At 42.6% G+C, this 14,307-nt stretch overlaps 2 protein-coding genes across 2 annotated transcripts; both read right to left on the bottom strand.

Moving 5' to 3' along the window:
• Positions 1–510: 510 nt before the first annotated feature.
• Positions 511–2,563, bottom strand: LOC119298768 (indolin-2-one monooxygenase-like). The gene is made up of 3 exons (XM_037576060.1): positions 1,963–2,563; positions 1,440–1,874; positions 511–1,231 (listed from the first exon to the last, which is right to left on the bottom strand). Exons 1-3 carry the CDS (start codon positions 2,485–2,487, stop codon positions 608–610), a joined length of 1,584 nt encoding a protein of 527 aa, XP_037431957.1. The 5' UTR covers positions 2,488–2,563; the 3' UTR covers positions 511–607.
• An 8,999-nt stretch (positions 2,564–11,562) lies between these two features.
• Positions 11,563–13,574, bottom strand: LOC119298767 (3-hydroxyindolin-2-one monooxygenase-like). Its single transcript, XM_037576059.1, has 3 exons — positions 13,029–13,574; positions 12,512–12,934; positions 11,563–12,402 (listed from the first exon to the last, which is right to left on the bottom strand). Exons 1-3 carry the CDS (start codon positions 13,554–13,556, stop codon positions 11,767–11,769), a joined length of 1,587 nt encoding a protein of 528 aa, XP_037431956.1. The 5' UTR covers positions 13,557–13,574; the 3' UTR covers positions 11,563–11,766.
• Positions 13,575–14,307: the final 733 nt, after the last annotated feature.

Raw genomic sequence — 14,307 nt, 5'->3', positions numbered from 1 at the left:
CCTACTCAGCTAGAAGTTCCTCAACCAGTGGCAACTGATACGACAGCAGGACACATGGTTTATCTAGAGGTAAGCTCAAACATGTGATCGTCACTGATTCCCCTTGGAGATATGATGTTACTAATTGTCTTAGACACACAGCAGCTTAACTTGTGAGTTGCGACAACTCAAGTTTGAGCTTAATCACTTTTTATTGTAGAAATAATGTTTACATGCTTATATCTGTGTTCATACATGCATGATTAGTTGCCTATACATATATTGTTTAGGCCGTATTTGCTTTCAGTTTTATTATCCATTGCGCTTTGCTCACCACATCTCCGGGCGTGCTGTGTGGCTGCAGCGTGCTGTGGCTGATAGGTCTATAGCCACTCAAATGTATGCAAATTGCTTTATTCTTTACGTATGCACCTGTGGTACATCATATATGATCTGTGTAATAAATTAACTTCTCATCCATCTAGAGCTAGAACAAAGTTTAGACACTTATTTTGAGATGGAGGGAGTATATAGTAATAATAACTGATAAACAGTACTACATTATTAGTCATTTTATTCCTTGCCTTTATTCTTGTGCTCATTCGAAATAAACTTACACATGGTAGGTTTAGGGAATCTGAGGAACAAGTTGAAGCTTCTCCTTTCGGCGAAGCGTTAACCCGAACGACTCAGCCATATCAACCCCTGCGCCGGTACCCACCATATTTGGAACATCCCAATCAAAATGGTACATGAGATTTGCTAACATAACCTCCATGGTGGCGAACCCAAAATTCATCCCTGGACAAATCCTCCGCCCGAACCCAAATGGCAGGAACCTAAGATCCTTACCCCTCATTTGGGTGTCCACATCACCATCTTGATCCTGCAGAAACCTCTCAGGCCAGAAATCCTCTGGCCTCTCCCAAGACGATGGATCCCTCCCTAGGGCCCAAGCATTCACAAGGACACGTGTGTTGGCGGGTATCAAGTATCCGTCGATCTTGCAGTCAGCGGTGGAGAAGTGTGGGAGGAGGAAGGGTGCTGGTGGGTGCATGCGCAGCGTCTCCTTGATGGTTGCCCTTAGGTAGGCCATGCTGCTAAGGTCCTCCTCCGTTATCATGTCTAACTTTTTGCCTTGGGATCTTACCTCCTCCTGTAATTTTGTCAGAATGTGTCTGTTGTTCATGAGCTCAGCCATGCCGTATTCCAACGTCAGATAAGATGTTTCTATGCCTGCCTCAAACATGTCCTGTTAAGATCAAATGGTCCAACTTAGTGTGTGTTTATCACATCACCACATAAAAAGTACTAACTGTATATGCAACATGGCAACTCTTAACATACTACTTGTATACTCCCTCCAGCTCCAAATGTTATAGTAGCTAGTATGACAAATTGACAATAGTATAGGGCATGGACAATTATTTGCAATAGAAAACTGCGAATGTAATTATTACCACCAAAATGGCCTTGATGTTATCCGTAGTGAGACCGTACTCTTCCTTGAGAGAGAGCAGAAGATCTATGAAATCTGCTGCTTGCTGCTCGCCAGATGATGGTTTGCTGGGGTGTAGGTGTTCCTCGATGATCTCGTTGAACAAGTCGTCCCACCTCTTGTTGAGTCGCTGAGCCTTGACGGAAACCAGCCTCAAGAGCGCATCCGCCATTACCATATTTGGGGGGATGTAATTCTCGAGGCTGAACCCACCAAGAAGGGAGACATTGATCTCTGTGAGCTCGCTGAAAAGCCTGTTCCGGCCTTCCTTGCGGTGGGATTCTCCTAGGACCGCACGGCATACGACGTCATTGGTGTAGCCGGACAGGAGCTCGCTCATGTCCACCGCCGTGCCTCTGGTGGCCGCCGCACGGATCTTGTTGATAATGAGGCGCACCTGCAGCAATCGATCAGAGAGTCAGATGATGAGTGATGGACTAACTAACGGTCGATATTCGTTTCTGCGCAGGAGGAAAAGTTCTTACCTCTTCTTGACGACCATGGCGGAAGGAGTGCACCACCTTCGCGCTGAGCATATGTGTGGTTAAGAGCTTCCTGGCCTGCCGCCAGTACTCGCCATAGGGTGCAAACGCAATGTCTGTGGGGCCGTAGCGAATGATGTTAGCGGCCATGGATGGTGGCCGCGACGCAAAGATTTGGTCGTGGGTACGCAGGACGGCCTCGGCGGCGCTCGGCGAGGACACGAACAAAGTGGGTACGGCACCGATGCGGAGGAGCAAGAGGCCATTGCGGCCATGCTTGGCATCGAGGTCCCGGATGGATATGTGTGTCTGGGAGCCGAGGAGGTGGAGGTGGCCGATGATGGGCAGCTTGCCTGGAGGTGAAGGTGGGAGCTGTTGCTGCTTGCCGAATCTTGTTGACGCGGTTGCGGTCCTCACCCATGCTAGTCGAATGATGAGTAGCAGGAGGACGGTGAGTAGTACTGCCGGCGTGGATGCGCCATGGAGGCCCGCGAGCTGCAGGTAGTGGTTCGCTGCTTCAAGAGCCATGTGGTCCACACAACTGATCAGGAAGCCTACAATGGCTGGGCTGGGTTGGGTTCCTACTTCCTACTCATCTCTATCTATATAAGCGCAGCCTCAAGCTCTCCATCAATTATGTCAATACTAATCAGAATAGCACTGCTCGTGCACTTCTCCACCACTGGCTGAGCTTTCAACGGCTGTAACGTGTATTCACTCCAGTCACACAACATCTCTAGAAAAATACTTATTTCCTTGCTTTTCCGTGCGTGCATTGCAAAGCCAAAGAAGTTATGGACCATCCAATAAACCGTATAATATTTCTTATTGAGAAGATGACACTTCTAACTATAATACTATCTGCATGTTTCTATGTTACTATTTGAGTATATATGCAACCCATGCCAATGCACGGGACCACGACTACTTCACATTGAGTTGTGAATGACATTCCAACAATTTCACATTTACCATGTTAATTAATTGTTTACTTCTTTGCTTTTTGATTGATTACTTCTTTACTTTTTACCATGTTAATTAATTTGTTACTTCTTTAGTTTTTACCATGTTAATTAATTGGTTACTTCTTTTTGCTGTTTAATTGGTTACTTCTTTGCTTTTTACCATGTTAATTAATTGGGTTCCTAGTCATCTCTCCCTATAAACACATCATGAATATTGATTGGGTATCAAGCATTCTTTTTCTGAGAAGTATTTCCTTTTTTGCTTTGCATTTGTATGTGGAACTCCTTTGAGGGTTGCGTGAAGCATATATCATCCAAAGTAATGCTTTTCCTCTTGACTTGCTTGCTTACACGGTTTGACCTGATGAAAGATCAGTTATCTATTAGAATGTTTTCAGTCTTTTGATATTACTTGCTGGAGGAGGATTTTCATCACAAATAAATGAGGATAAAAAGATATAATCTTCCTTTTGTCAACAATCACCAAGTTAACTCTGGAGTATATCTACTGATAATGTTATGCTCATGAGTCTTTTATTTTAATAACATGCGATTGATGATGATTCCAATCAAACAGGACAATGCTAGCTGGATTGCCTCAGTGGCCACAATGAACATTTGCCTCCGAGGTACATTTCCCCCCTTACTCTTTTGGTTAGCTGGTAATGTTACCTAAAATGTGATCATGGAAAGGGCTCTAGCCATTGTATATGCTCCTTTAAATCTTACAATGTGCTGCTATCCAACTTATTTCTTCGATACCGTTCACAATAACATATCCGAATGCTAAAAAAATGCAGGTCAGTTTGAACAACTAATCTGTGTTGTCAAAATTGTCTTAGAATGTAGGAAGATTTTTTTAGTTTTTGGAATTTTCAAGCTTTTATTGAATCCTGACGACTTCATTGAAGCATTTCTTTTATGGTTTCAATTGAAATATTGTATTCAACGGTTATTTCTTAATTTGGCTGGTTATATTGGACGAAGAGAAATAAATAGCTACTTATTATGAAATTAGCATAACCGCGTGTTAAATCACTATTCAACAGTGATAATGTGATTATTGTCAGTCATTGCTTCAAACTGGCAGTGGTGATGTGGCTATTACTGCCAGTTCGGGCTGTATACCCGCATTGATAGGTAGGTATGCTGCTGGCTAGGGAACTGTCAGTGATGCCAATGCTAGCGCTGCCGGTTCCAAATCCGGCGGTGATAGCCAGTTCTGTAAGAGCACACACTATTAATCCTTTGATTCCGGCACAAGCAATTATAAATGGAAGATATATAAGGCTTGTCCCAGTGGGAGTTTCATTCCCCTTTGATGAGGTGACACGTCAGCAACATGTCATATAAATTATGAGAAGAGAGAGGAGATGAGTTTCATCTAGTTGAGACTCAGTGGACACCATAAAAAGCATTAGAAGCCGAGTGAAAGTCCACTTGGAGCATTTGTTTCATCCCCATCCACGCGTTGGAAACCGAGTGAAACTCCACCATGTGCATTTCACTTCACAATTCCACATAACACTCATGGAAACAGTCATAGTTGTGCATTAATTAGGGGCCTTTCAATTGATGTGGCACTCATGGAAACACAAATCACTTGTGATACATGATTACGCTTGTATTGGTCCTGAAATTATTTAGTATTCCCTTTACCCGAAATTAGTTGTCTTGAATTTATCTAGATACAGATGTATAAATAAGCCCTTGCCAGTGCACAGATGGACAGCTTTGGTTGGCCCTCTGCTGTGCCTGCAGTAGTAGTCCTGATGTGCAACGTCAGGATTGGCCTTACCATCCGAATCATTGGACGTGATTCCACGTGTGAACAGTGGTGCCAAAAGGAGGCAGCGAATATGTATGGTGCCATACAGTCTTAAGGAAGATAAGGTGCGTCTGCCACTCTGCCCCAAGATCCAATGACAAGGTCCATAGTTCACACGAAAATTGTACTCCCTCCGTTCCGAATTACTTGTCTCACATATGGATGTATCTAGATGTATTTTAGTTCTAGATACATCCATTTCAGCGACGAGTAATTTGGAACGGAGGGAGTAGAAAACTGAATGTAGTGACGTCCCAAAAAAGATATGCTGCCAAAAATATGCCATCACTGATATCAATCATGCACCATGTCCCATAGGGACAGACAGGATCTGTGCCGCGCCCCATCTGTCTTTTAGCCTTTCTGTATATTTTGCGTCCATGCATGCTGCGTTCATTATTGGGCCTTGCCGTTGGATCTTGGCGCATGTGCACACCTTTCTCCATGCTCTTTCTGGTGGAATTTGGAGTATATGTGGCGTCAGGGCAATCATGCTGCTGGATACATCCGTCATTGCTGGGTTGGATTGGATAGATCTAGCAAATTAATTTTAGGGTACTGTATGCACGTTTTTACCCTAGGGATTGATTGCAATGCATAGTGGCCCGCGTAATTGTAGTCTTAAATCGTAGTGTAAATTAATCTTCTGCTCTTCTTTATTTGTGGTTCATTAATTTTAGTCTTAAATCTTATAAATTAATTTTCTGTTTGGTGCATGCATTTTAGTCTTAAATCATATAAATTAATTTTCTGCTCTTATTTATTTTTGTGGTCCAAAATTAATCTCAAATCATATATTTTTCTTCTCTTCTTTACTTTTTGGTGCAAGGATTGTAGTCTTAAGTCATACTCCCGCTGTCCCATAATGTAGGACGTTTTTTGACACTAGTATAGTGTAAAAAAACGTCTTACATTATGGGACGGAGGAAGTAAAGATTTAATTTCTGCTCTTGTGGTGTACGCACTAAGAATGATTTGGTGTGCCTCGGTACTTGAGAAACATTTTAAAAGCCCGTATATGCAAAACGTTAGAAGAGATGATTTTTTTTATGGGGCCACGACTTGTTCACGTTGAATTGTGAATGACCTGCTGACAATTTTACACTTACCATGTTAATTAATTAATTACTTCTTTGCTTTTTAATTGGCGCACTTTATGGAGTATCCAACTTGATGCATAATTCTTTAATATTGTTAATTATTGAAATTTTGATCTGGCATCCTCGAGATTCATGCCCATGATTAATATATTTGTGCCTGGCACTAACCATGTGTGTTTTTGTGAGTCACCAAATTAACTTGGAGTATATCTGCTGATATCTTTATATTCATGAGTCTTTTCTTTTAATAACAGGCAATTGATGATGATTGCGACCAAGCAGGACAAATACTAGCTGGATTGCTTCAGCGGCCACATTGAACCTTTGCCTCCATGCAAGGTACCCTTTTTTGCCTACTCTTTTGATTAGCTGTTAACATGACCTAAAATGTGATAATGAAAAGGGCTCTAGCCGTTGCATAATCTTACTATGTGCTGACTTATTTATCTTTGATATTATTCACAATAACATATACAAATGCTAGCAACTTGCACTTCAGTTTGGACAAATACTTTTTGTGTTGTCGAATTTGTCTTAGGTTGTAGGAAGATTTTTTTAGTTCCTGGAATTAATAGCTTTTGGAATGAAAGATATATAAGGCTGGTTCTAGTGGGAGTTTCATTCCCATTTGATGAGGTGACACATCAGCAGCAGAATGGCAACATGGCACATAAATGATGAGGAGAGATAGGAGATAAGTTTCATCTAGTTGAAACTTGGTGCACACTGTTCCAAAGCATTAGAAACCGAGTGAAACTCCACTTGGAGCGTTTTGCCACGCGTTAGAAACCGAGTGAAACTCCACCCAACACTTAAATGCTGTGGTAATCATATGAAACTGCGAGATGAAACTGTGCATTAGGGGCCTTTTTTGTTTTATTTCATCCCACATCCCTCTTTAACTACTGATATGGCACTTCTCCATGGAAACAGTTAAATCAAACTGGCCACTTTCTTTTATTGATTCTAAATTATTCTTTTACTCAGATCGACAGCTTTGGTGGTTATTGTTAAACCAAACTGGCCAGTTGCTTTTATTGATTCTAGAAGTATTTACTTTGGTGAGCCCTGTGCTGTGCACAAAGACAGCATCTGCCACCAGATCCAACGACAAGGTCCATCATTGACATGAAATTTATAAAGGCTAAAGGACAGTGTAGCGAAGTCCGAAAAAGGATATGATTCCATATGCATGTGCTTAGATTTGCCAACAGTGGCGCCTGACAAATATGGTACCAAAAATATGCCATTAGTGGTACTATCAATCATGCACCAAGTTCCATACAAACAATGTCTGTGCCGCGGCCCCATTATCTTTTAGCCTCTTATGATTTTCACCCATGCGTTCATTATTGGGCCTTGTCGTTGGATCTTGGCGCGTGTGCTCACGTGGATGGACACCTTTCTCTTTAATTTTCTGTAGGAATTTTGAGTATGTGTGGTGTCAGGGTAATCGTGCAGCTAGATGCATAGACAATTCCTGAGTTTAGGGCACTGTGTGTTTTAGACTAGACTAGGGATTGACTGCAATGCACAGTGGCCCTCAGTCTTTAAATCAAAGAGTAGATAAATTAATTTCTTGCTCTTCTTTATTTTGTGGTGCACGCACAAAGTGTCCGTGATGAGGTTGGCACATGTCACCTCAGACCACAAAAATGGCCTCTAATTTACTAGCCAATTAGCCATAGGCGGATTAGAGATATTAGGTTAGACAAAGGCCCATATGGAACGAGTACCGAGGAGTTGCATCACTGTACGTTCTGGGATTCCATAATGTGTGAGCGTCCTCCTCCTACTGCTTGTGGAAATAAAACGAAAATAATGGAGTGGATGATTTCTTTAACATGTACTCCCTCTGTTCACAAATATAATATCTTCTAACATTTTTGTGAATCGGATGTACATAGACATGTTTAGTGTGTTTGTTCACTTATTTCAATCCTTATGCGGTCCATATTGGAATATCGAAAACATCTTATATTTGTGAACGGAGGGAGTATCATTTACATCTTTGTATGGTGAATATTTGTGTATTCACACAGGGGTGGGGTACCCACTTATAATTAGGAGGCGCTTGCCACAATCGGGTGGGTACCTATTCTAATTCCATTTGTGCTAACTAGCTTCAGTTAGTTAGCCTCTACAACGGAGCACAAGTGTCTTTCTTCGTTGGCTAGGTTAGTCATAGTTGTATGATTGATAACATTACGTTGAAAACACTGTTTGGAAAAAGTACAAGGACAAAAATGTTGGTAAAAACTCGCCCATTTGGGCAATGAGCGGGCAATATATGCAACCATGATGGGAAATAATATGCCATGTTGCCATGGACGTACCCCAGCCCCTGCTCACAGGCGTTCAATCATGCAACATCTGTGATTCATGGACAGATAATAGTATCTGTGGATTGATTGGACAAAAGACCTGGTGCCACTGATTACTGATGCATGTGTGTGGATGGGGCACATAACAGCAACAGTTGGCGGTTTGCTAAGATTTGTCACTGCCTTGCAAGGTGATATTACAGAATAATATGGGCGTGCACCGCGTGGGATTCCATCACTGTGTACTCCGTACGTATTGGATCGCATCGAATCATGTTGATTGATTGATGACCATGTGAGAGTGCAGATGCTGCATTTTTTGGGGTCATTGGGTGGACATCCTGCCCCCCTGCTCACAGGCTTGTCACTGATTTGTTGGTAAGTAATGTGTGGATGGCCATAAGCCTGATGGTTACATAGTAATCTTGATGTTAACATGGTAACATTGTGACATAGTAATCCGGATGCATGGATTGGTAATATACAACAACTCTGATTTGGACATATATATATATAATGCATGTGTGTGTGTGTGTGTGTGGATGGACCAAACAAGATTGCTGTGCCTTTTTCTTTAATTTTGTAGTGTGTGGTGTTAGGGTAATCATCATCCAATATATTGTTGGATGCATCCACCATTGCTGAGTTGGGTAGATCTGACGTGTTAATTTTATGGCACTTAATTTACTTTTTATGCTAGGGATTGACTTCATAGTGTGGCTTGTGTAAATTGTACAAGTTAACTTTACGCTCTTATTTATTCAATTCATGACATGAGATGTGCACTCATAATGGGTTCACGTACCTCGCTACTTATGAAACATTTTTTGTCCATGCATGTGTTTGCATGTATTTATGCAGAATATGAATAATTAAATTTGCCTTAAACTTCCCTCTGGAAACAGTTAAAAGAGATCATAGTCTCATGCATTTTTTTTAACAATAGCATTATGTGATAACCACAAGTTTCGCACAAAAATCGTCCGTCATGAAGCCCATATCACCTCAGGCACAAATTAGAAGTTGTCACCTGAGGGAAGCTTTGAGTTTGAATGGCACCAGAGGAATTATTCATCTGTTTTTGAAATTTTACAGTCTTTGTGTGCTTGTATTAATTAAAAATTTAATGTCCCATAAATGTCATTGTAGATTCGTAACACATCTCCGAGGGTGATAATCAAATTGTATTACAGCAATTCTACATTATTTATGTTGTGCACCTTGTCACATGAGTATTAGTGCATGCAATCATAAATCTGTAACACTTATTTTAATTTCAAATTTCATATGCACATTTTGTACTACTTGTAATCCCAGTCTAAGTGTTATGCGTTTGTGTTTGGCCATGTACTGTTTTAAATATTTCTTGTGACCTGTTGATCTCCGTACTCTTTAATATTTGCGACCGGTAACATGAATCTTCTCTGGAGTCCTAGGGTCTTAATTCCCCATGAAATGTTCTTATTTGGACATTGTGCTCTTGCTTGTTTATTATGTTATAAACATCACTTAATCAGAAACTGTAGTTCAAATGGTTGAATTCTTCTGTGGCAGACTGCATTTTCAGGACATGATCTGTGGCATAAATGTCAGTTTTACTCTTGTGCAGCCATGGTTTTCAGTTTTCTTTCTAGATCTACCTGTGGCCAGCATATGGCCATGGCATATCATCACATATGTGATTAATTATTGCATGTTAAGTGTATGTTTTTTCCTAAGTAGCAGTTTATTATTGTTGTTAGATTAACTTTGAGATGTTTGAGTACGGATGATAAGTTGTTGCAATAATAGAAAACCACTTATTTCAAGGGCTAGTATGACCTTGCAAAATTTGCCTCGAAAAATCTTAAACACAACATGTTTTTAATTTCTTTATTTATTGTACACTTCTTACAATATCAGACTCTGGTGTCTACCAAAAAAAAGAGACTGGTGTCTAATATCTTGCAAGTCGGGTTCCAAGTCCTCATCCATCAGAGGTCTTGAGTTTGCTGAACCTCCAACTCCATATCTACCTACTTCTAATGGTTGCAAAGGTGGGCAATGGATGACAATGAGATAGAGTGAGAGGTCATAGTGACGAAGGCGAAGAGGATACAGCCATGGAGCTCGAGGAGATGGCTTTTTGTGGGAAACTGAAGAGCTGAATTGAGGGAACAAGTGAGAAACCTAGAGAGGTCTCGTGATTTATGAAGGAGATTGTGGACCTTGGGCTAACATATGGTCCACTCAATGAAGCGACTCTTATGAATGGGCAAAGTCATTGATCAAATGTGACCGTTGTCCATTGCCAACTAACTGGAATATAACACTTTCTCAAGAAAAGAAAGAAAAAACTGGAATATAACAAGAAAATTGCAGGCTATATATATGTAGTGGTAAGCGACCACGCCTAATGCCGTAGTAACAGATGGTTCACAACATGTCAACATCCACCTTCTTCTACTCTAGCTCGCCCCTATGCACACCATTGTTTGGCAGTCACTTGATTTGCAACACCGATTGCATACTTCCTATTGTTAGATGCCCTCTCACAAATTTCTCACTAAGGTATGGGTTCACCTTTGATGCCTTCTATAGAAGTGAGACAATTTTATACGGAAATCATAGCTCACAATGAGATCTAAAATGTTTTGTTCTAAGACATCTAAGGGTCCAATATTTCTTAATGTAAGGGTAAAAAAGATTGCACATATACTCTCATGTAGCCGCCCATGATGATGAGGACCAATATGAAATTTCTCAAGAATACTGAATAGTGCAATATTGCTACTAGTTGATGTAACTAAAATAGTAGAGCTCTAAACCTTTCTTGAAAATAGTGTGAAATAAGGCAAGAGAGAATGAACATTAGCTACACATGTGCACGCGCATACATGCATTTTCGCTTGAAAATCCATTTGACGTGTGACTTTTCATGCACAAAAATGTCAGGACTGATGTTATTAATTACGTGATCATTAAGTTGGCCCACGGTGAACTCTGCAAAGACAAGTGTTGTGGAATATTCAGTAATTGTTATGCTTTTTCGTCATTTTGTAGTGAGATATTATTAGATTCCTTGTTCTTTATTTCTCAGTAGTGGGCATGCTGATTTTTCAAAAAATTATGCCTTCTGGTTCCCGCTATGGGAGGATGATGACGGTAGTATTAGCTTATCTCTGACGCATGAAATTCCAAGAGAAGAAAGTTTTCGAACTTTGGGACACGAGTGTTTATATGGCTGCACATCGCCACATCGGCATTCCAAATAGCGGAGTAAGGGTAGTTGAGAACCTGTGATCTTTTTTTTTTTGCGGGAAATTTTTTCAATCTATTCATCTTCAATCATGGTGGTACAACGAACACTAAAAACAGTAAAAATTACATCAAAATCCATAGACCACGATCTACCATACAACCATACTTTTATTCATTATTCGCTGTTACATTTGTAGAGGATCCCACAGGTCCCTCGGGTGTGCAACAAACTCCCGAAGCATGCGACACGACTACATTAAGGTGGCATAGTAATAGGCAGCTAACATAACGGACAATGGTTAGCTGACCTATCAGCCGATACAAATAACACAAAGCTACAACGGTGATACTTATTTGTAAATTTTAGGAACAAGGTGAAGCCTCTCCGTTCGGCGAAGGGTCATCCCAAACTGGTCTGACATATCAACCTTTGCGCCAATGGCCTCCATCTCACTCGGAAGCTCCCAGTCGAAATGGTATATGAGGTTCGCCAGCATTACCTCAACAGTAGCGATCGCGAAAGTAGCCCCCGCGCAGATCCTCCGCCCGGCACCGAAAGGCACAAACCGGATATCTTTGCCATACATGTCGACCTCTGCATCACGGCCTTCTTGGAGAAACCTCTCTGGGTAGAACTCCTCCGCTCTCTCCCAGTGCGACGGGTCTCTGGCAAGAGCCCAAGCATTCACAATGACACGTGTTCCCGCAGGAATGGTGTATCCATTAACCTCGCAGTCGTTGGTGGAGAAGTGTGGGAGCAGGAAGGGCGCCGGCGGGTGTATGCGCATCGCCTCCTTGATGGTCGCCTTGAGGTAGGGCATGCCGCTGAGGTCCTCCTCCATTATCAGGTCCAGCTTTTCGCCGCCGGGTGTGGACTCCCTTACCTCCTTTTGCACTTTGGCCATGACGTGCCTGTTGTTGATGAGCTCGGCCATGGAGTATTCCAGCACCAGGAATGATGTTTCTATAGCTGCCTCAAACATGTTCTGTTACAAGATGACACAAATAATCTTAGTATCGATTATCAATTGTGTACCTAGTTAATTATTATGCAACATGCATGAAAACTTCAAATTTATAAGTTGAGTTAATTACCACCAAGATGGCCTTGACGTTATCCGTGGAGAGACCGTACTCTTTCTTCAGCGAAAGCAAAAGATGTACGAAGTCCTCCGCGTTATCTTCCTTGCCGTGTTCGTATTCGGCGATGAGCTCGTTAAACAGGTTGTCCCACCTCTTGCTGACTCCCATTGCCTTGGAGCAAACCACCCTGAGGAACACATCCAGGTTTGCCAACCTTGGGAAGTAGTCCTCCAGGTTGAATCCCCCCAGCAGGGAGGCGCTGATCTCGGTGAGCTCGCGGAAAAGCTCGTTCCGGCCATTCTTCCGGTGGGACTCTCCAAGGACCGCACGGCACACAAAGTCGCTGGCGTACCCGCCCAGGAGCTCCGTCATGTCCAATGCCTTGCCTGGAGCAGCTGTGGCCAACTCACGGATCTTGGCGACCACGAGCCGCACCTACAGTGATCATTGAGTCGATTAGTGTGAGCATCTGTGTTTGTACCGTGTTTCTATAAAAGAAGAGCAATATAGTACATCTTTAGTTAGGTACCTCTTCTTCGCGGTCATGGCGCTTGGAGTAGACCATCTTGACGCTGAGCAGATGCGTGTTGACGACCTTCCTAGCCCTACGCCAGTAGTCGCCGTAGGGCGCGAACGCGATGTCTGTGGAGTTGTAGCGGATGATGTCGGCGACGGGGTTACGTGGCCTGGACGCGAACACGTGGTCGTGCGTGCGCAGGACAGCCTCAGCGGCCTGGGGCGTGGACACAACGACGGTGGGCACGGCACCGACATGGACGAGCATGAGGCCGTCGCGGCCATGCTTTGCGGCGAGGTCGCGGAATGAGACGTGGGGGTGGGAGCCGATAAGGTGGAGGTGGCCGATGATGGGTAGCTTGCCGGGAGGTGTAGGCGGGAGCTGCTGCTTGCATTTTGCTGATGCGGTGGTGGTGGCGAAGGCTCTTACCCATGCTAGTCGGATGATGAGTAGCAGGAGAACGGTGAGTAGTAGTGCTTCTGTGGATGTGCCATGGCCGACGGCGCGCTGCAGGTAGTGGTACGCTGCTTCAAGAGCCATGGCGTCCAGACAGCTGACTAGGAATGGCTGGCTTCCTACTCATCAGACGCTCTCTATATAAGCACACCCGTAACGTTTATTCGCTAGCTCCAGCCACACGACTTGTCTACAAAATTGGCAATACTTTATGTTGACAACAAAAATCATATACTCTCAATAAAATCCAAAAACAAGTGGAATACGTTACCAGCGTGACATTAAATAATAGGTATTTTTGTCCATATGAAACATTGATTACGATCAAACATATATAATCAGAGAGAACTTTTGGCTGGATAGTTAGGAGGACATTGGTATCCCTGCCTACCAAAGTTCAAGTCCCAAACTTGATATTGGTGCTTACATTTTTCTGGATTTATTCCAGGCCTTTTGGTGATGTGTGTTCAGTGAGAGGAGACGTTTCTGTCGACCATGGGCGTATGTGGCAACTTCATCAATGTCAAGATAATGTGCCGGCTCTGTCTCTTAGAGGTGTTCATAGGGATAAGTGTATGCTCGTCTATGTGAGTGACTTCGATTGTGCCGTGCTAAAAAAAAGAGATGTAAAAAAACGCAGATATAACCAGGAAAATATCTTCATCTATAGGGCAATTAAGGCTTGCGAATTCATAGGGATAAGTGTATGCTAGTCTATTGGGACAGTTAAGGCTTGCGAATTGTCCCTATAACGCGGATCACTTGGAGTCACCAAATGTCTGCCCTTGTCCAGCTCCTCATTCCTTTGACAAACTTTAACTAGATCTAGCAATCC

The sequence above is a fragment of the Triticum dicoccoides genome, chromosome 5A (genome assembly GCF_002162155.2).
Source record: "Triticum dicoccoides isolate Atlit2015 ecotype Zavitan chromosome 5A, WEW_v2.0, whole genome shotgun sequence".
Taxonomy (NCBI): Eukaryota; Viridiplantae; Streptophyta; class Magnoliopsida; order Poales; family Poaceae; genus Triticum; species Triticum dicoccoides.
The sequence above is the reverse complement of the archived record's forward strand: the minus strand, read 5'-3'. Positions and strand labels throughout refer to the sequence as shown.